This window comes from Lissotriton helveticus, chromosome 11 (genome assembly GCF_964261635.1).
Source record: "Lissotriton helveticus chromosome 11, aLisHel1.1, whole genome shotgun sequence".
NCBI lineage: Eukaryota > Metazoa > Chordata > Amphibia > Caudata > Salamandridae > Lissotriton > Lissotriton helveticus.
Genome location: NC_136072.1, coordinates 799,742,123 through 799,763,239, shown reverse-complemented (window position 1 = coordinate 799,763,239; position 21,117 = coordinate 799,742,123). Strand labels below are relative to the sequence as shown.

Genomic DNA, 21,117 nt, shown 5'->3' with positions numbered 1-21,117 from the left:
GCCCTTTGATAAATATACCTGCTACATGTTGAAAGTTACTTTATCTCTGTAGAATTCTATGCAATGTGTAATGTGATGATTTTGCTTTGTCCGCTGGATACAGGATTATGACGTATGTACTTACTTTTTCTTTCGTATGTTGTGGACTCATGTATTGTCAATAAAAAAATATATATAAAAAAAAAGAAAATGGACTATTTGCCATAAAACTTATCTCCAGACGAAACAAGTGGATATCGAGATTGACCCGTGTTTTTGCCACTCTTATGGGGTGAGATCGATATTTAAGTCACTATATTTGAATATGAAACACGGATGTTCGATGTGGTTGCTTGGTCTTTATGTTACAAGGAGGGCATAGATTGAGTTTTCTCCCATTTTTCTAATCTGCCCCTTAGATATCGTAAAGAAACCCTCAGTTGTAAGGTAGTTAAATAAGTTGAATATCAAATCATACTTTGCATGGCAAAAATATAACAATTACACATAATCACAGAGAAATGTCAAAGTACCTCTGCGGCGGGGCCAAAAAGTGTGAAGGTCAAGCGGGAGTTCCATACTCCCAGACCCACATAAGAATGATTTTTTCCTCCAGCTTTGGGTTCAGTATCTTGTTCTGGTTAGGTGCCTACCCTCTGAGGATCAAATATAGCATGTTCTAGCCCTCTGATATACCAAACACCACTAGACATTAAGAGGTCCCAAAACCTATACATGTTTAGGGGCGATTATAAGGCATGTGTTGATACACTTAGATCCTGGCCATGCCGGTCGAGGCGTACCATTACTTTCCCTACATTACCATGTCTGATCTTTACCCTGTCAGGTTAACTCGACAATACCATTACCTCTTTTCACAATAACTTAGTGATGATCTAACAGTGGCTATGGGGAGAATTAGCATTAGGGTTAAGTCAAGGTTTCCATATCTTAAAAAAATATATATATGTGTGTTCCAAGATGCTCTGCAGCAAAGAAGCACTCCACAACAGCAGGTATGCACGCATCCTTTATTGCTTTTTTGAAGGTAGCATTTCATCCGTGATTAACAGCCTTTCACCGACGCGTTTCAGAGCTGTCCGCTCCTTCTTCTTGGGTGTTGTGGCCGATTGCGGTACATTTCCGGCTTGCCTCAGTCTCCTGCTCACGTGTCTTAAGTAGTCACGATCCGCTTGGTAGCGCCTATGCAGTATGGGACTTGTGGTTTTAGTAGTTGCCAGTATAACCCAAAGTGGGTGCCGCAAACTCGCCATCATTTATAAAAAGGTCAACAGTGATTAGTGCATTCATTGTGGCTTAAGGCACTCCAGTGTGCCCCGGTATGATCTGCTGCCTTCATAGTGTAAAGCGCTGCTGCGCCGTCTTTACAACTGGAAAGGTTCCTGCTGAAACAGTCCCACTTCTCCAAAACTCCTTCCCAATTAGCTGGGCGGTGCTCCTTTCGCGACCGAAGCCGTCGCGTTATTTTTGTGTTCCATGATGCTCTGCAGCAAAGAAGCACTCCACAACAGCAGGTATGCACGTATCCTTTATTGCTTTTTTGAAGGTAGCATTTCATCCGTGATTAACAGCCTTTCACCGACGCGTTTCAGAGCTGTCCGCTCCTTCTTCTTGGGTGTTGTGGCCGATTGCGGTACATTTCCGGCTTGCCTCAAAGTCTCCTGCAGAGCATCTTGGAACATATATATATATATATATATATATATATATATATATATATATATATATATATATATATACATATATATTCTATTTGGTTTAATCTAATTGTATTTATCTCATACAAAAATAAGTATAGGCTAGGGTTTATGTTGGATTAGAAAGGGGGCATTGCGGTAAGATTAAGGGTTTCTTGTTTTTAAATTAAATTCAAATGAATGGGCAAAGAGCACTACTTCTATAGCTCCCTTGTTTAGCATGGTTAGAATCTCCTGTTGTAACAGACAAAGGTGGAGCTGGAATCTCCTTTGAGGTGGTGTATACGAAGGTCTTTGAAAAATTCCAAGGTATGACCATATGTTAGGTCTAAAACCCAACAGTATTTAGTCACACTCTCCAGCTTCTGTGAAAATTGGTGATTCGACCTCCAACAGTACTTGAGGAAGACATGTTTGTGGCTGGCAACTTTGGCACATCACTGTCTTCTAACAGAGTTCCTATTTTGAGGCCATTGCTTTCTTACTCTGGAACTTGTTTTGTGTAAGAGGCTGGTGGAGGAGCCCTAATCTGCTGTTGTGCATATTGTTGCCAGTAGGCTTGTTTAGGGTGTTGATAGGGTTGATATCAATAAAATTGATATCTTATTCTGAATGTAAATTGACTCCAGCCTCTCGCCCCGAAAGGACTGGTGTTTATGCTAGAGGATTCCAAGCAATATTTCTGTGTCAGTGTATACATAGCATCATCGTCATGCTTGCCAAAGAGTTCCTCTCCGTCATAGGGCATGTCCAAGATCTTACTCTGGACCTCTGGCCTGAAAGATGCTGACTTCAGCCAGCCCTGCCTTTGGAGAAAGCAGCACCTGTTAGCTGTCTGAACCCAAAAGATAGTATATCAATGGCACAGTCTATCATCTCAGATGAAGCGTGTTTCCCCCAGTGCAGAATGTTCGTGGCTTCAGGTCTTTTGTCTTACGGCCAAATGTCATGTACGACCACATCTGCCTGTTATAATAATTTAGGATCACCAAGGAATTGGCCACCCTCACTGAAGTTGCCACCATGGCCCATAATCTCTTCCCAATGTTGTTCAAATACCTCCCTTCCATATCTGGTGAGTAGAACAGGGTGCACTTGGATCCTACAATTTTCTTTGCTCAGCTTGTATTACTACGGAGTTGGCCCTAGGATGACCTTTTTGAAAAGTGGGTGAATTGTCCGAGGGCTTACATTTTTTTATCTAGACGAGGGAGAACTGCAGACACTTATGCTGTCAGTCCAAATTAAGTCCACTCTAGGAATGGCTTTCACAGATTTCCTAGCCGACTCTTTGAAATCATAATAGGAACAATCTGATTGATTGACTGGAACTGGTAAAAAAAATTATGAAAGCCTATGGTGTTGTTTGGCGGGGAGTCTGCTGGTCATGGTGGGGAAACAGCAGCCAAAGAATGTTCCCATTCTGAACCAATATCCTAGTCATCTGGTACTTCTCCATCTTCATGATCATCATCTGAGTAGATGTCAATGCCCGCTGCAGGTAATGCAGGCCTTGACCGATGGTTTCTGTTATCTTGGACTTAGAAGCAATGGCACAATATGTGGACTACAAGTGGTAGGTGTTTTTGTCTGTGCTACTGGCAAATGTGGTGGTAAAGTTGGATACTTTGGTGATTTTGTTTTCAAAGGCTTTGGGAATCTTTTATAGTAATCAGCCAACATAAGCCTTACATGTTTAACCAAAGCTCATGGAACCTGCATTATTTATTTAAGAAATTCTGTATCTGATAGGGACTTCTAGCCGCAGATTCCTTACCATAGAATATTCCCCATGCATCAGAGTTGATCCGGAAACTTTAGATGAGCAGTACCACTACGTGCTGGTAGGTGGCGTCATTCACCTCCACGTGGTGTCGTTAGTGTCATATGCACCGAAAGTGACATGCAGGGTGCCTATATAGGTACCACCCCATGACTCTGACGTCAGTTCTCTTCTTTCTGCGCCAGTCAGCGCAGATCCAGAGAGAGCTACCTCCAACTACTTTTTTGTCTGACCTGTTTTTGGGGTTTTTTTTAGACTTCGTCTCCTGGTATCAGGATGTCCACCAAAAATACAGGTTTTAAACCAGACGACGCCTGTCAATACCAGATGCCGGTGACGGACCAGCATTTGTTTTGCCTTTGATGTTTGGAGCGTGACTAAGACACCAAAACAAGCGAGGATTGCTGCACCATGTATCCAAAGGCTTTGAGAGAGCAGTCCCTCAAGCTCATTGCCGCCTGATGCCAATCGACCCCGCAATGTTCCAGATCTCGGTCGCTGGGAAGGTCCCAAGATCATTCACGAGCAACACCCAGCGATCATTATGCCACTCCAAGCCGTCGGGAAAATCAAGTAATTCCCTCAAGAAACATAAGCCAAAGAGGTAGACTTCGCTGCGCTAGTCTTTGTATAACTTGCAGGGCTATAGGAGCTAGTGGCCTAACTCCATGCCCCTTGAATTTCCAGAAGCTGGAACAAAACCCATTCAGCTAAAAGAATTTTATGAGGCCATGTACCTCATCTTTGGGTGGCTCGATGCCACCGGTCCAGGATGGGCCCCATCTGGTTTTCCGTTGGCAAGATTTCCCTCAGCACCATTTGGGGTCCAGGGATCCAGTGATAGATAAGGAGCGGTGCCAGTTGGGCAACATCCACCTTCCCCGGTGCTCGCTCCAGTGCTGACGCCTCCAGCGCCACTGATACCCAGCAGTGTCGCTGCAACCATCATCATTCCCAACTCCGACACGAAGCTGGGCGGGCGTCATCCGATGCCGGTTCTGCCATTGACCTGGGGACACCACCTGGGAGAGATGGATATCCGAGGACTGTAGTCTCCCTGTGGAATCCGGGCTCCAAATTAACCTGTTGCCACTTCTGGCAATACGTTTTGCATTGAAAACCTTTCTTCCTTCAGTGAGGGGAAGGCTGGTACAAGTGTTCATGGACAACACCACTGTCATGTGGTATTGTAACAAACAGGGTGGGTTGGGGTCATGGATTCTCTGTCAAGAGACACAGCACCTTTGGACGTGGCTGGAACACGAGGCCATATCTCTAGCGTTTCTTCACCTGGCGGGCTCTCTAATTGTCAGTGTGGGCAAGCTCAGCTGTTGATGTCTAGTGGATCATGAGGTGATGCAAGACCTCTTTCAAAAGTGGGGAAATCCTTGATTAGATCGGTTCGCCACCACTGAGAATGGGCAATGTCAGCAGTTTTGAGCGCAGGAGTTTCCAAAGCAGCTCTCACTTGGAGCCGCTTTTGTCTCGAGTGGAACTCCGGTCTCCTGTACACCTTTACACCAATACCACTTCTCTCCAGAGTTCTCAAGGTGATCAGGCATGACTGGGCTCAAGTTATTCTAGTAGCTCTGGATTGGTTACAGAGAGTCTGATATCCTGAGCTGTTGAGTCTAACTGAAGCGCAGGAGTTCTACAGTCATAGCAAAGATTGAACAAAATTGGATCCAGATGGTATCCCGCCTTATGAGTAGGACCCTGATTGCATAACCGTAAGCTTAGTGAGCCTTTTTGCTAGCTTCGGAGGTACCCTCACTGTCATTCCCCAAAGGCAGAGTTTATTTTGCTTTGATTTTCTGAAGCCAGAGTAATAATCTACCCACTCTGTCCTTCAAGCTTTTTAAGGAAAAGGTTCAGCAGATCTTACAGCCCGTCACCTTTTGAGAAGGATGTAGGAAGTAAGTACAGTTGTCGTCAGATTTGAAATCAAATAGTGGTAGGAATTACTTTCAAGCAGTCTAGTTGAGCAGTGAAAATAGTTGAAGATTTTCAGGTTTTCTTGAAGTAAACTGAGCAGCGAGAGTATGGTAGCCTCTGAGGGTAATAGCGATCAGGGTGCTTGAATTTTGATTGGCTGAAGTTTGGTTCTTTTTATAATGATGTCAATAGATAATAACATCAATAATTTTATACCATACCAGCAATGTATCATAAAGTACTCAATTCTAAATATACCACAGGACTCAACTTGACGACAAGGAATGATTCAAGCATGTAAATCTATGAAAGATCCTGTACTGGAGAAATTAGTGTGACCTTCATGAAGCAATATATGAAGGGTAGTTGATCATTTTGCAAGGGGCGTAACACAGGCCCACGCATCCCCTGCGGTGCGGGGGGCCCTCAAGCTCAAGGGGGCCCCTCAGCACTGCACTTCGGCCTGAGAGCTCCTAATAGAGTCCGGAGGGGGCCCCTCCACGTACCTGGCAGGGGGGCCCCCTCAATTATCGTTACGCCACTGTCATTTTGATCAATATAGTGTTGTCAGAAAATGTGAAATTTATTAGCTTTGGAGACACACAATATCAAGTACATAAAAATGTATTTTTCTCCCATAAGTTACCAGGAAATATGCATGTTTAATTTATGAATGTTTTTCTGGGCCTGAAAAAGAGGGGAACAATTTTTCTGTAATATGTAGTCATGTAAGCATTTTTATAATTATGTACTTCTTCCTACTGCTGACTAAACACTTCTCTATTTATTTTACAGTGCAATCTCCCCAGTGTCTCCAGGACAGGACTTGCAATATGTGGACACATGGTGGGACTGTGTCGCCATGCCCATGGCGGGATGTCACCACCTCTCCTGCTTTTTGCCCATCATTTTCCTACTCCTCTCCATTCACCTCATCTTTCTCTGACCCAACAGCTCTGTCTTCCCTTGATCCCCATCCCGCCTATGCTTACCCTCCAGCAATCGACACCTGGCCATACCCACAATCTTCAGCTCCACCCTGGCCGGTTCATTCACAGGTGGAGCAGAAGGCTCTCCTGGGTCGCTGTGCATACACTAACGGTACGTGGCGTGCTGGGGAAAGGTGGGTGTGTTGCTAATTTCTTACAGCTATGTCTTCCATCCAGGCATGTCTAAAGATGATGGTTCCGCAAATGTGACCCTTTAAAATAGATTACTCCTCTACATTAAGGGACACCGATAAAAAGTGATATGCTCAGTGTGCTCTCACATGTTAAATCACTAGCCCAGAAGCAAATAACAGATCAGTGCTTTGGAAAGTGATGGCAATACATTGTCCAAACTCTGATTTGTTCTCTGCCTTGTTAATAAGTTGATAGCTCTTATGTATGTTAATCTACAGCAACACTTTGGAAAGAAGAACCTGGTGTGTCAGTCTTACAATGGAACTTCAGAGAACCTTCTCCTGAAGCAGCACTTGTGGTGTGTTCTCATATAAGAAATATCAGTCTCCAGTAAAGCCTGGCCAGTGGCTCAAACACTTATCTTGGACTTTAGGAAGAAATTTCTCCTCTCCCTGTCTCATATTTTTGCTGGGATGCCCTTCAGGTAGACAGGCCCATGTTGGGTACAGACTCATGATAGAATATTAGGTTGTGGTTGCACATGTGTCTATCATGTGATGATATGAGCAGAGGTCCCCTTGCAAGCCACGATGAGAGCCTGGGGGTTTGGTCCCTTCTCCTGCTATGCTTTAGTGACAAGGCTGTGGTTTGTTTGAATGCTATGCCTTGATGGTGTGACTCTGGCCTCTAAATGCTGCTATGATGAGCTAGGTCTGTTGTGGACCTATTGACTGCCATGTTAGCATGCTTTAGTGATGATCTCTTTGACTTCTATGATCCTTAGTCCCTTTGATGGACATGATGATTTGTTGGTATGGGAGTCCCTTAAATTGCATTGATGGTCATTTAGCTCTGCCTTGTTTCGGTTTGTTTGCAGATCTTCCCAATTGGGATGCTGGTGGGCTGCCAAGGATCGAGGGCCCACGTAGACTGTCCACATACCCCAATCCCGGCCCTTCGCTTCCCTTCCTGGAACCAGCGGAGCAAACACCGACAACTACACCACCTCAGGTGAAAGCACTTGTGAGTTTTATCTCTGATTGGGGCACCTTGTGAAAGGCTGAATGACTCAAGGAGCTATTATAACATGAGAAAGAACATCCAAGCACAGCGATGGTCAGTGTACGGAGCTCCATACACAAAAATATGTTCTGTTACATTTGCCAACAAACTGCACAGTACAAGCAACATTTCAGCCTTCATATTCTTCTCACTAGACCCCATTTTTACATCTAGTGAGTCTCTGAAAACCTGTGAGATTTTAGATGTGAAATTTGTTTTTGTGTGCTTTATTAGTAGTTGTGGAAGAGAAGGGGTTTGAAGTTTTAAAAAGCAAACCAATTTTAGCTCTTTCTTGAGGATATTGAAAAGGAGTCATAAATTACTGGTACCAGAACTGAGCATATATTTTTCCAGTTAGTTATCATGAACAGTGGAGGAGGAAGCTCCATTTTTAGATAGCTGTCATTCGGAGTTGTTCAGTGGGTATGGGTTTTTGTGTCTTATAGGTCTTTTGGCCATTCATGATTTTGTGTGTGATTCAGCATGTTTTGAATAGTATTCTGTATTGTTGTTCAACTACTGATGTTTCTTGAATATGAGTATTTGTGCTCGTGCTTGTGGCATTGGGTTACTACTTTGGCTGCCGTGACTTAATCTGATTGCCGCTCTCACTGTGATTTGAAACACATCTATTGAGTATTTGAGTGATCATTTGATGAAGGGGAAACAGCCTAAAATCCTTGGAAGAAACCCTAGTGAAGTTACAGCAATTTTAAGAGGACCCAGGAAAGAGATTAGGGAGAGTTTGTCTCAAGATTTCCTAGGGAATGAGCAACCATGAAGTCATGAGCAGACTGATCTGTATGGCAATCAGGACTAATACATAAAGGCTAAATCCTGTGACTGGTCGATAGGAATCGGTCAGAGTCCCAGTCTAGCGGTCGTTGAGAGGGCTTGATTGGTGGAGATCTTTGGCTGTAGGTCTGTACTTCTCTAGACAGGAACGATGTGGACCGTCATCAGAGTTCCTTCTAGCTTCGCCTTACCCACGGAGCGAATGGGGCATTTGCGGATCAACAGCGATCGCTCCTAACTAGGCGGACAGGTCCGATCTCCCGAAGAGAAGGAAGAGAGGGCGGTGGCGCTCAAGATGGCGGGCGGCACCTCGCCGTGGACTCCGCCGACTGCGGCCGCCGCTGGGAGGTAGGATTGCGACCTGCACTCCCCCGGCCTGCCCAGACTCTCGCCGATTGTCGCAGCAGCTGACGGGACATAGCACCATCTAGCCTTTCTTTAACGGCGACCCCCACTGAGGGAATCCTCCCAGCGCCTGCCTGACTCCAAGATGGCGGCCGGCGGCGACTTTCGGATGGCGATCGCTGCTTCCTCTGGCTCGCCCCAACTTCTCCCCGGCCTCTTGTTTATCCGGCGGCCCCCTCTCAGACTGTCTGGCCTGCCACTCGACCTGCTGCCGTTTTGGGGGCCACTGCCACTTCCGGAATGCCCTGTGGTCCTGCAACACGGGCCGGATCTCCGGATCACTCACCCCGCCCCCCCCTGCTGCATGGCACCAATGGCACCAGTGTTCTGAATGTGCTGTACATGGCTCCCGTAGGCTTGCCCCCCTGCTGGCCCGCCACCGATTCCCATACATCTTCCAGGGCGGTTGAATCCACACACAACCCACCGGCTGCCGTGGCAGCGCCTCACGGCCAACGCGTGACCGCACCAACTCCTTCACCACCTTGCGCACTCTCACGCCCACCGAGCCGGATGACCGCAAGCTCTCCAAGATGGCGACGCGCCTGCGGATGGCCCCCAGCTTCATCTCCCACCTGGGCTCCCACCTTCTCTCCTGGACCTCTTGACTTTTTGCTCTGTCCTGGCCGACACTTTGCTGCTGTTTTCGGACAGTTTTCTCTGTACTCTAGCCCTTCTCCCATTCCCTCGTCCTTTAACCCTTTTCCCCGTGGATGATCCGCAAATTTCCTCCCTTCTCTGCTTCCCCTTCTCTCCATACCGTTGCATCCCTCCCACCCTCCCTTTGTGCTGTGACTGCATCCACACTTTTGGAACTCTGCTCTTTGACTTATTGTAATAACTCTAATTAATGGTATTTGCCTTAGACCTTGCACCATATACCATTCCTATGTGACTCTTAGAGTATATCCAGTCATATCCCCTCCCTATGTATATAGAGATAACTCTAATCACTAGTTTATGCAGTAGACCTTTGTACTCTCTACCATTCCTATGTGACCCTTAGAGTATATCCAGTCATATCCCTTCCTATGTATATAGAGATAACTCTAATGACTAGTCTCCTATGTGACTTTTAGAGTATATCCATGTGTATCCCTTCCCTATGTATATAGAGATAACTCTAACGACTAGTCGCCTATGTGACGGTTAGAGTATATCCATGTGTATCCCTTCCCTATGTATATAGAGATAACTCTAATCACTGGAATATGCAGTAGTCCGCTTTGCTTTCTACCATTCCTATGTGACTTTTAGAGTATATCCAGTCTTACCCCTTCCCTATGTATATAGAGATAACTCTAATCACTAGTTTATGCAGGAGTCCGCTGTGCTCTCTACCATTCCTATGTGACTCTTAGAGTATATCCATGTGTATCCCTACCCTATGTAGATAGAGATAACTCTAATCACTAGTATATGCAGTAGTCCGCTTTGCTTTCTACCATTCCTATGTGACTTTTAGAGTATATCCAGTCTTACCCCTTCCCTATGTATATAGAGATAACTCTAATCACTAGTTTATGCAGGAGTCCGCTGTGCTCTCTACCATTCCTATGTGACTCTTAGAGTATATCCATGTGCATCCCCTCCCTAAGTAGATAGAGATATCACTAGTATATGCCTAGAGTTTATCTCCTCCTTGTGTGACTTTATCTCTTGTACATTTGCAATTTTTTCTGTTTGTACCTTTTTTATAACGCATGTAATCCGTATGTTTTCAACTGGTTCTTATGCAAGTCAAAAATTTGCCGCTTGTAACCTTCAGTCCTTATGTTTGAAACTGGGTCCTATGTAAAGCGCTCTGACACCTTCGGGTAAAGTTCGCGCTATATAAAATCGCACAAATAAATAAATAAATAAAAAATAGTTCACTATGTTTCAGGTCCTATTAAACTCGCTCATGCTTCACCTCTCCAACAGGGTAGGCAGGCTAGTGGTGCATCTGCAGCAAGGGCTCGGCGAGATCCAACCTCAGCCAGCATGCGCCAGCCCTAATCTTCATTGCACCACAGATTTCTAATCAGCCCTATGACTCACGCACGTGTTAGGATGGTTAGTGTTTTCGAGAAGGGTCAGATGGGTAACTGACATTGCTGCCTACCCCTCGCGCCTGGCGTGGGCCACCCTGCCCGGCGGCGGAAATCGGTTGGGGCGCACAGTCCACCCCAGTCAACTTTCCTAGACCAAGTATTACCTTTGAAGGCCTATGAGGAATGGCTTAAAATCACATGTGAATTAAGTGCATATGTTTGAGACAATTCAAGTTCTAATGTAGTGCTACACACCACTGAAAGTAAATTCAGAATGCTTGTATATGGGGTTAGACACAGATAGACTAGTAAATACACAAAAACAATAGAGAAAGATGACTGCTTCTTCTTTGGGTACTGGTGTTGTGAAGGAAGTGTTAGGCTTTGAAGACACTCTAAAGTGGGTGTTTGTCATTTTCTTTACGAACTTTGAGTTGTTTTGCGTCAGTTGGAGATGTGGTTGAGGGCATTCCATAGTACTATCACTATGACGCCAAAGCTTCTTGAAGAACAGCGTTTATAGTTCCTTCAAAGAATGTATCAAGTAATTAGAATTTGCAAACGAATCTGAACTACTTGTAAAACGCTAGTTCATCTACTCAAATATGTCAAGAGATTTCACCAATCACTATTAAAATTTCGTTGCAATCCTATAGTAGTTGACACCTCTGAAGATATAGACCCCAAATTATACTGGAATACAAGGTAAGGAACTAACACGATTTAAAAAACAATCAGCATTCGTCTGTTTGCTTCCAAAACACAACCTGCATTTAAGGTGATTTTAAATATCCGGTACTTTGTAAAGAAATACCACAAGTTGTGTTTTACTCAAATAAAAATATGAAAAGAATTTGCAGTTGATTCTTTTCTCTCTGTTTGTTGTTACCACAAAAGGATGGATGTTGTTTTCTCTCCATTCAGGCCTAGAGGGGAATCAGTGGATATCCTGACAGACCTTTAGGTGTAAAAGGCCAGTATGGATAGGCCAGAGTGACTTGTGTCATGTGCCTTCTATAACGTATTATATGGCTGCTCGAAAGGCAAATCTGCTTTAGCCTGGTGTGTACATTGTTAGAACAGTCTGCTGCACTGTAAGTAAGTATGCACTGCTTTATGACTCCATTGGTTGATGGATGTCTAGATGTGATGCTAGCAAATCCTCAAAGTGCCTTGAAGAGCTTCTTGAAGGTTGTTCAGTGTCTCGCCATACACCATGCTGCAGAATTGTAAATTTGCATAACACACTATGAACCAGGTGTACGACCCACCAATTTGCGACTCGCAAATTGTGTTGCATTGGCAACTTGCAAGTTGAGACTCGCAAATTGGGATGTATAACAGTCTCTCAGACACTGTTTGCGATTCCTAATGGGGTCGCAAATTGCATGCCTCATGAATATTACTGAAGCAGACGCAATTTGTGATCCCATTAGGAATGGCTAGCACCCTCAGGGATGGTGGCCTACTGGGGTCAGCAGACCACCATGTCTGGGACTGCTTTTAAATAAAGCAGTCTTTTTTTTTATGCAACCTGTTTTCCTTAAAGGAAAACGGGATGCATTTAAAAATTAAACTTTTCAGTTTCGTTTTTTAAAGGGCAGGCAGTGGTCCCTGGGACCACTGCCTGCTCATAAAAATATTTTCTCACATACTCAAAAAGGGGAAGTGGTCTCCTGGGGATCCCTTCCCATTTTGTGCGGCCGCAGATGTGGTTGCAAAACAATTGTACATGGCATGGTGACTCGCTATTAGGAAGGGATGCCCCTTCCTAATAGCGGGAGTCGCAAATACTATTTTGCGAGTCAGTGACTCGCAAAATAGCATTTGTACATGCCATTACCCTTTTTTGCAGTCACAAACGGGAGGATCTTCTGTTTGCGGCCGCACAAAAGGGTTGCACATCTGGCTCAGAGTGTGATCTGAAGAGTAAATCATTGGGGATTCATTGATTCCCAACACATTTTTGGAATTTCTTTCTGCTTCTTCCAGATTTCTGCAGAAATGTTTTGAAGGGCGTGCAAGCCATATTTTGATATTCCAGCAGTGCCACATTCTGTTCTTTTAATGTATGCAAGTGGAATCTCAATCTTTGCGTAAAGGCAGTACTTGATGGTTGTAATGGATCACTCTATGTTAAGATGATCTGCTAATAGGTTTTCCCTGTTATTTATTATCTACTAAATGATCAGGCAAACACTTCAGGGATCTCCCAAGGTTGTTCTTTTAAGTTCTAACATGGTGGTGGATTCAGGGGATCTACATGATGTATCTATATCTCGAGGTCTACCGCTGTTAGTTATGATCTGCTAATGGATTAGGAGATCCCCTTCAGGGATCTCTCAATGTTGTCTGTCTAAGTTTTGAAAATGGCTCCTCCCTGGACTTACAATTCCTCTGTCCCTTTATCTAATTATATTTGCTCTGCTCTATGGGTACTAGAGCCCTGGGCAAACAGGATTTAAAAAAGTCAGACATCCAGACTTCCAGAGGGGCACCTTAGCACTCGATAATAAAACCTGATCTGAGGAATTACCCCACCCCACTCTTGGCGCCTAAGGGTCAAGGAAGGAGAGATATTGGCGATAGGGAAGAAAGCCCCAAGTGGAAGTGCAACCCGTCATAGCATTACCCCCAGCTTCTTGCCCATATGTGATCATCCTTGCCGGTGTCCCTGGTCTAAGGAGGGGTCAAAAGAGGAACTGTTATTCAACACGACGGTGAATTGGTTGGGCCGTTACAGAAGTGACTGGCCAAAAACATCTTGATGTTAAGGTGGGTGGATTGGTAATGGGAGGGCAAAAATACAAGGAGACTGTATTATTGTTAATTTTAACACTCAACATCTGTCCAAAAGCTTATTATTCGGGAACCTGATCACGCAGGTGGAATCTAGTAACATTGTTCTACTGCCTTTGGGCTATTTGTACAAACCTAATGACCAGGCAATCGGGGTCCTTTCAGGGCACCTAATGTAATCAGGGGTAGTATACATGCAGCCTCAACAGATGTAGATTGACTTCTTAGAGAAGAGATTGGCCCATCGCAGAGTGAGCCTAGAGTTGCGGTGAATCTTTGTAATAGAGCTATAACAGGGAGGACGATTGGGAAAGAAGTGCTTTTAAACATCTCAAAAAGTAATCTGACAATACTTAGTTGGAATATTGCAGGGTTATGCTCATTATTAGAGGATGTATGTGGGACGGAACGATGCAAAACATATGGGATAGTATATTTTCAAGAAACTTGGGATGTAGATTTGATTCTGGTTCTGGGTAGCTTTAATGCCCTCCAGGCTAATGAAGGGGCCTCACAGCATGGCAGAGGAAACAACCGCTCTCAACAAATCAAAATAAACAATGCAACTTCAGATACTTCTACTATAACCAGGGGTGTTCCACAGGGCTCAGTCCTCTCACCTACTCTCTTCAATATGTACATGGAGCCCCTTACTACCATTATCAAACAAGCCAACACCTCTATGCAGATGACATCCAGCTCTATCTGGAAGTATCCTCCCCAGAAGGCATACGCCGTTTAAACGATACTCTACAAAAATCCAAAACTGGCTATCACACAACTACTTAAAACTCAAACAAGATAAGACGGAAATTCTTCTCCTCTCAAACAATGGGCAAACCCATCAGGTTCAGGAAAGGATTACGCTTATGGATTCCCTAAACTACGACCGAAGCCTGGCCCGCTCCGCCAAATTAAATTTGGGAATCATACTGGACCCCAACATGAACATGAGCTCACACATTAGGACTACTGCAAAGAGTGCCCACTACAAATTAAAACTACTTAACAAAATCAAGCCCTTTCTCCCGCCTAATGATCTCAAAACCCCGCAAAGCAAGCCTTTGTTCTATACAGACAAGACTATGGGAACTCTACCCCCACAGGCACAGCAACATCCCACCTAGACCCCATGAGTAAGTAAGTAAGTACATTTTATTATGCTTGATTAATTAAACCCATTGCATATAATACATAAACAATAAAGTCAAGATTAGCCCCCATGAGAACAACTCTAAATGCAGCAGCAAGGATGGTCACCGGAGCTAAAAGGCACACTCACATCTCCCCCTCCTTGAAAGTTCTCAAGTGGCTCCCAATTGAAGCTCGTTGCCATTTCAAAACTGCCCGTCTCACCCACAAAGCCCTTCACACTGGTAAACAATATTTATAATTTACGTCTGTAAAGATAGCTTTGGACCTGGAGTTGAGAAGGTTCTTTGAAAAAAACATTTTAGAGTGGTCCTTTTCACCATTAGTCCTGCTGGTTAGGATTTTAATTTACATCCTTGCGAGACGTGTTGAGAAAAGGAGAAATCAAGCACATAGTGAGCTCCTGGAGCGGATTTTAGGCACTCAGGTGGGGGAGATCATTTGAACCTTTTGGTCTTAGAATTTAACCTCATTAACCTTTTTTCCAAGGAAGAGTAAGTCTTCCCTATTACAGTCGCAAATTTTAAGGGTAAAGATAATAATACAACTTATGACTATATTTTTGCATCTGCTCGCTTTATTCAGTCTCTGGTGGAATTTAGGATAGTATGAAGTATATTTAGCGACCATAATCAAATTATGGCAGAATTTGGTTGGTATGATTTTATGGCTAAATCTCCCATCATCTATAAAGATCCGCTTACACTCAAAACTTAAGGGGGGCATATTAGCTGGGGTAAGGTTATTCCAGAGAACTTTTTGTGCAATCTGGTTCAAAAGTGTAGTCGGGAATTTGAGGTGTGTTTGAATTCTGATGTGCATAATCAAGCCATTGTAGATTCATTTTTTTATTATTTGTACGGAGGTCCAATGAGCCCTGACTAGACATAACAACAAGACATTTAGTTTAGGACCGAGAAGGTTCCATAAAAATTGCAAAAGATCTAAAGACAGCCCTTAAATCAAAACCAGGGTCACAATGCGCCATAAAAGTGGTTAGGAGGGCATATGCGTTAGCTCGCAGGAATAGAACTAAGCACCCTGAAGAGAGAAACGTGGGATAAACTTAAGGAGGCTTGCAGCTCTATAGACAGTGCAACCTTTTGGAAAGTTGTTAGCCAGCTATTATTTAACGAAGGAACAGTACCGGATCTGGGCCTAACTATTCCTGCACATAAGTGGGTAGATCATTTTGTGCACATATATGCGGGTGACAGCGAATTCAATTTTACAGCTCCTCTGGTTAAAGAAACTACTGTCTATTTTGAGTTGGAAGAAGGTGAGGGATTGGATAAAGGAATTAACACCCGGGAAGGCTCCGGGTCCAGATGGGGATCCTGGTGACCTTTTTGAACATGTGTAGATCTGTGGGCCCCATTAATTACCCAACATCTGAATGCAGCAGCTCGAGGCCATATTCCCTCATCATGGAAGCAATCGAATATAGTACCTATTTTTTTACAGAGCTGATTCAGTGCGCTACTGTCCAATCACCTTGATAGACGCAGAAGTAAACTTTTTGGGTAGGATCCCCACTTTGCTGTACGCAGATTATTCTGTTCTTATCTCCCTCACAGTTAATGGCCTACAACTTTTATTGTGCAGTTTATATGATTTAATGGAAAATCTGGGCCTAAAAATTAACTATTCTAAATCATAAACTATGATAATGGGACCTAGAAATACTAAAACCAAAACCTTCGCAATAATGGATCATGTTATAGAAAAGGCGGATACATTCTGCTTCTTAGGCATCTTGCTGGATGAAAAACTGTCCTGGGATCCCGTATTGAAAGCACACATCCAATCTTTTAATAGGGTCCCCTTCAGTATTGATGCCTTCTCTAGGTAACTAAGCTATAGCCATATAAAGTGTGTATGGTACCTTTAATAATACAAAGTGTGTTCCTACTGTATCCTTTATTGCGGCGATTTAGGGTTATAAGTCTTCTACTACTATACAAGCAGCTGAAAATAAAAAAAAATTGAAAACTGTTAAGAATTCTGCAGAATGTACCTGTAGAAATAGTGCATGGTGAGATAGGTGCAGGCTTTATTGCTGATTACATACATTTGCGCCCTATACTTCTATGGCTTTCGATAAGGGTCCAAAACAATTTGGAATTCAACAGATTGATTCTGAGAGATTTTCTGAATATGGCGCATAGCCTGCGCAAACCTTGGTTAAGTCACATAAAAACGACACTGACAAATTTGGGTAAACCATATCTTTTTTATTATCGAGCGTATGCTCAGTGGTCCATTGCTTTTCTCACCTCTCTAAGCCCCCAGCCTCCGTTCTAAAAACTATTTTTTTGGCATGAATAGATGTTGATTTGAAATATTCATTCTTTAATTTATTTTATTGTTCTATGGATAGGTTGGAAAGAACTAAACAGGAGACTTTCAGACAACCCTGAAGGCAATATGAAACTTTTGTTAAAAAATTTCCAGGAGTAAAATGTTTGATGGGAATCTCACCCACTGCCTAAACAATAAACAATTGCATTTTAATTGCTTCTTCGTGAAACCGGGTGAACCCCAGTTTTACCAAAGAACAGATTTAGGTGTTAGTGTTTAAGTTATAGACCCTACCAATAGTAGGAAGCATTTGGCTTTCTCATACCAATGGTCTGGAGCATCGAATAGATTATTATAGCTACTATGAATTTCAAGTCTTAAATTGTGCACTTTTCTTTTGTCTTGTTTAATAGTTAATCAAAATATGTATTTAATCTAGTTTTTACAAAGTATGTGTTAACACACTCTCTGAAGCACTGTAATTTTCATATCAACCACTGAAGTACTACCCTTCTTATATTAACCTAAGTCAGTTAATGTCAAATATGGATTATATAAATTGTTAACACTCTTTCATGATCTGTAATTGAAAATGTACTGTTTGAATTATTTTTGACATTTGTAAACCAATTTGAAATATTCATGTGAAAATATTTCATTGAATCATTTTCAATGAAATAAAAAGAACTGGATGATTCAAGCAGGTCTGCCTGTGGGAGCTCTCAAGATTTCTTCTTGTTGATGTGGAAATCGGCTGTAATCTGGGGTATTAATCTCCGCCCATGATCTGGTTGGACTTTGTAACAAAGGTCCTTCCTCAGGGTAAAGGGCTGCTGTCGTTGGTGTGATGGGGTTAAGAGATCTGTCTTTGTTAAGCTTCGAGGAGAACTCTCTGTGAAAAAAAATTGCAAACTCTTCATGTTATTATCTTACTGTGATGGATGGGGACTCAGCGTGGTTGTCTTTTGCCAGCTTCTCCATGAGGACAAACATGCTGAGCATCTCTGTACAACCCTTCTCTTCACTTGTGGCTTTCTATAGACCAGAAAATGTGACATGTAGAGTGTGTGATAATCTGTGTGAAGGTCAAGGGTGAGAAATCTTATGATCATCATGTGATCCTCATTGAAGAGTTGTCACGTGGTTCTGTTTGTCTTTATTATAGGGAGAATCCCAGCCAATAACAGAGGAATGCATGCAGTCTAATGGAGATCTAAATATCACGCCCAGTGTTGTAAGTGGACATCCCAGGTCACTTTTTCTTGTAACAAGAGCACTTAGTACCTCAAGGCCTATCAGTGGACCAGTCTCTCTTCAAGCTGTTAAAGCAATAATTTTCCTACCCCAACCAGGCTCTCGTGTGTTTCACTCTGACTCCTAGTTAACAGTCCTCTGTGTCCATCCCAAGCCATCTTAAAATGCAGTTTATCATGCACCATTTCTACTGAATAATCCTCCATTGGATGTATCACACCACTTTCTACTATGTTGCATTAGATTACTAAAATGTAAGCATAGCACTGAGGCACCTTTAGGGTGTGACAATCACTTACTCATTCACCTATTCTCACTCACATGTTGTGTTGATAAAGGATTTTGTAATCTTAATTGCTAACATTCTCTTTCCCCTTCACATCTCTACAAATGCAGCCACTCATTTTTCTCAGCTGATGCAAGTAGTCATTGTTTGGTTTACACACTTACTACGCCCCTTTTTGGGAACTCTCACTGACGTTTTCAAGCCCTCACTCCCTGTATTCTGTTTACCATCTCATCAGTGCTCACTAATTGATACCCACTTAATATTCTATCTTTAAAGGTGAACGCTCCCCATTCAACCACTTACACAACTGCCCATTCAATCGCACTCACTGAAAACGTATATTCTCTGGCCTTTAGTAGGCACTCATTTTAACTCGCTCGTGCACTCACTTGTTCCAAATGCTCACTTTCTCTTGCTCTGCAGGTGCAAGCTATTAAGGACGACAGGCTGATGTGGAACTCACAAGTGTTTGTGACAGACATAAGGGGGCAGATACCTCCACTGACCAGTACAGAATTCACCGTGGAGGATCAAGGTGAGTGAGTATCACATCCCGAACCCACCCTTTAGTTGTCGACTTTTAGATGACAATGCCCTCCAGTGTTTAAGAGGGGGCCTAATCGACAGGGAAATACACGGCCTGAAAAAGTTTTAACTGCATTAGACAAAGTGATATTTTCCACCCTGGGCACCAACTTTGCTGTTTGTTGGAACATCTAGCTCCTCAAGCTTCTGGCATCCGAGGTTAACTGCACAACATTCCTTAGCCAAAAAACATTGCTATAAAAATGTGAATTCAGTAAAATGCTGGTAGTGCTTTTGCAGAATCAGTAACATGGCATGCGGTTCAGGCAGGGGCAAGACAGTTTCATTAACAAACATGGCACTATATGTAAGTGAGGCAGGTGGGAAGTGGGGCTTATCCAGTATCATTGCATTTGCTTTGAACGGGTAGGTGGAATTTTCAACTTCACTTTTCTCTCTCTCGCTCTCTCTGTTCAAGGCAATGCCAGCCCCCGCTTCATCCGCTGCACAACCTACACCATACCAGCCAGTGCCCAGCTAGCTGAACTCTCACACTTGCCACTGGCAGCAGTGGTGAAACCCTTAGCATCTCTACCACCAACAGAGGTAAGACATTCTCAACCTGCATCACACAACTATCTGGCACTAAGCATATCCCAGTCCATAAGCGAGTAGTCCCATCTCTCACACTACCTCATATTGTAACCAACCCACCTATTTTAACCTGGTAAAGCTTTTAGGTACAGCAGAAGCATACTTCTGTCACAGAACTAACCACATAATGATCAGTAAAGCCGTGGTTGATCAGGCTTTAGCTAAATCACCCAAGATAGTTGAGAAGTGTCAAGATCAATCCCTTTTCCTTACGTCCCCTGTTCTTTAAAAAAACAAACAAAAAAAAGCACAAGAGAAGTGACAAAACTGCTCTTTGCTTAAGCAATAATCTCTGTTTTAGCAAATAAAAAAAGAGCTGGCATTATTGTCAACATCTTAGCCAGTATTGAAGGTTTCCCCAATCTCAATTGATAATATTTCAGATTTAGATTTTGAGGCCTTCGAATTACTCTGCCTTTCCTTCACAGTAACATTCCACGATACCTACACCCGTTTTCTCGGTCACATTTAGGATTCCCATCCTTTCAAGTGTTTTGGAGAAATATGGATGGACCTGTATACTTAACAAACCTTCAGGCGCTGATACAAGTTGTTTTCAGTGTATACCTGAGCTCAATCAATGCTCATCCATGACTGAATCAACTCCCTCCAGAGATTGCCCCTTCTACTACTCAGGCTAATTCTTGAATCCCTCCAAAACCAGAGGATGTTGGTTTAACAATTTATTTAAAAAGTTTTATATATCGCTGGATAGACCCGAAGGGATCAGAGCGCTTTACATGAGTTACAGCAAGTTACAGGACACATAGTTACATCACTTAAATCAAAGAGTCACAGGGGAGAAGGGGGGAATACCCCATGGGAAAAACAACGAAAATAATGTTAGATATCCGGCTGGGTAGGTGACGGCCGAGGGGGTGAAACCAGGGCCAGACTCCTCTTTAGCTGCATATGACAGCTACACCGGGCTACCAAGGTTGCTCGTGCATTGAGGTGAGTACAAACAGTTTTGGTAACTGCCCAGGGGGCATCGTCAGAGTTCCATCAGATGTTCAGAGGAACGTTATTATGAGTTATATATAGTGCTGGCTAGATCCGTAGGTTACAGAGAATGAAAACAAATACACATTGCGTTAAAAATTAAGCAACAAATTGGGAGAGGAAAGAAAGGTGAGACAAATGGAGAGGAGGGGGGGAATGGGGAAGTGTGAAGGGGGAGGATGAGGGAAAAGACGGCAGGAGAGACGAAAGAAAGTCTGCCCAAAGACTGACTGGATAGGTGATGTCCGAGAAAGGAATCCACAGCCCGTCTCCCCAATAGCTAAACAGGTAGCTCCATCAGGCATCA

At 43.3% G+C, this 21,117-nt stretch overlaps 1 protein-coding gene across 4 annotated transcripts in view; it reads left to right on the top strand.

Moving 5' to 3' along the window:
- The window catches only part of LOC144791964 (protein transport protein Sec24C-like), a 336,072-nt gene that overhangs the window by 154,455 nt on the left and 160,500 nt on the right, over positions 1-21,117 (top strand). For 3 of the 4 annotated variants that reach the window (XM_078666819.1, XM_078666820.1, XM_078666822.1), the window contains 5 exons: positions 6,211-6,516; positions 7,417-7,562; positions 18,252-18,320; positions 19,053-19,164; positions 19,633-19,760. In XM_078666819.1, the coding sequence (XP_078522945.1) occupies positions 6,211-6,516; positions 7,417-7,562; positions 18,252-18,320; positions 19,053-19,164; positions 19,633-19,760 (761 nt within the window). The remainder of the gene's footprint in view (positions 1-6,210; positions 6,517-7,416; positions 7,563-18,251; positions 18,321-19,052; positions 19,165-19,632; positions 19,761-21,117) is intronic. The other variant, XM_078666821.1, reaches the window with a different exon arrangement.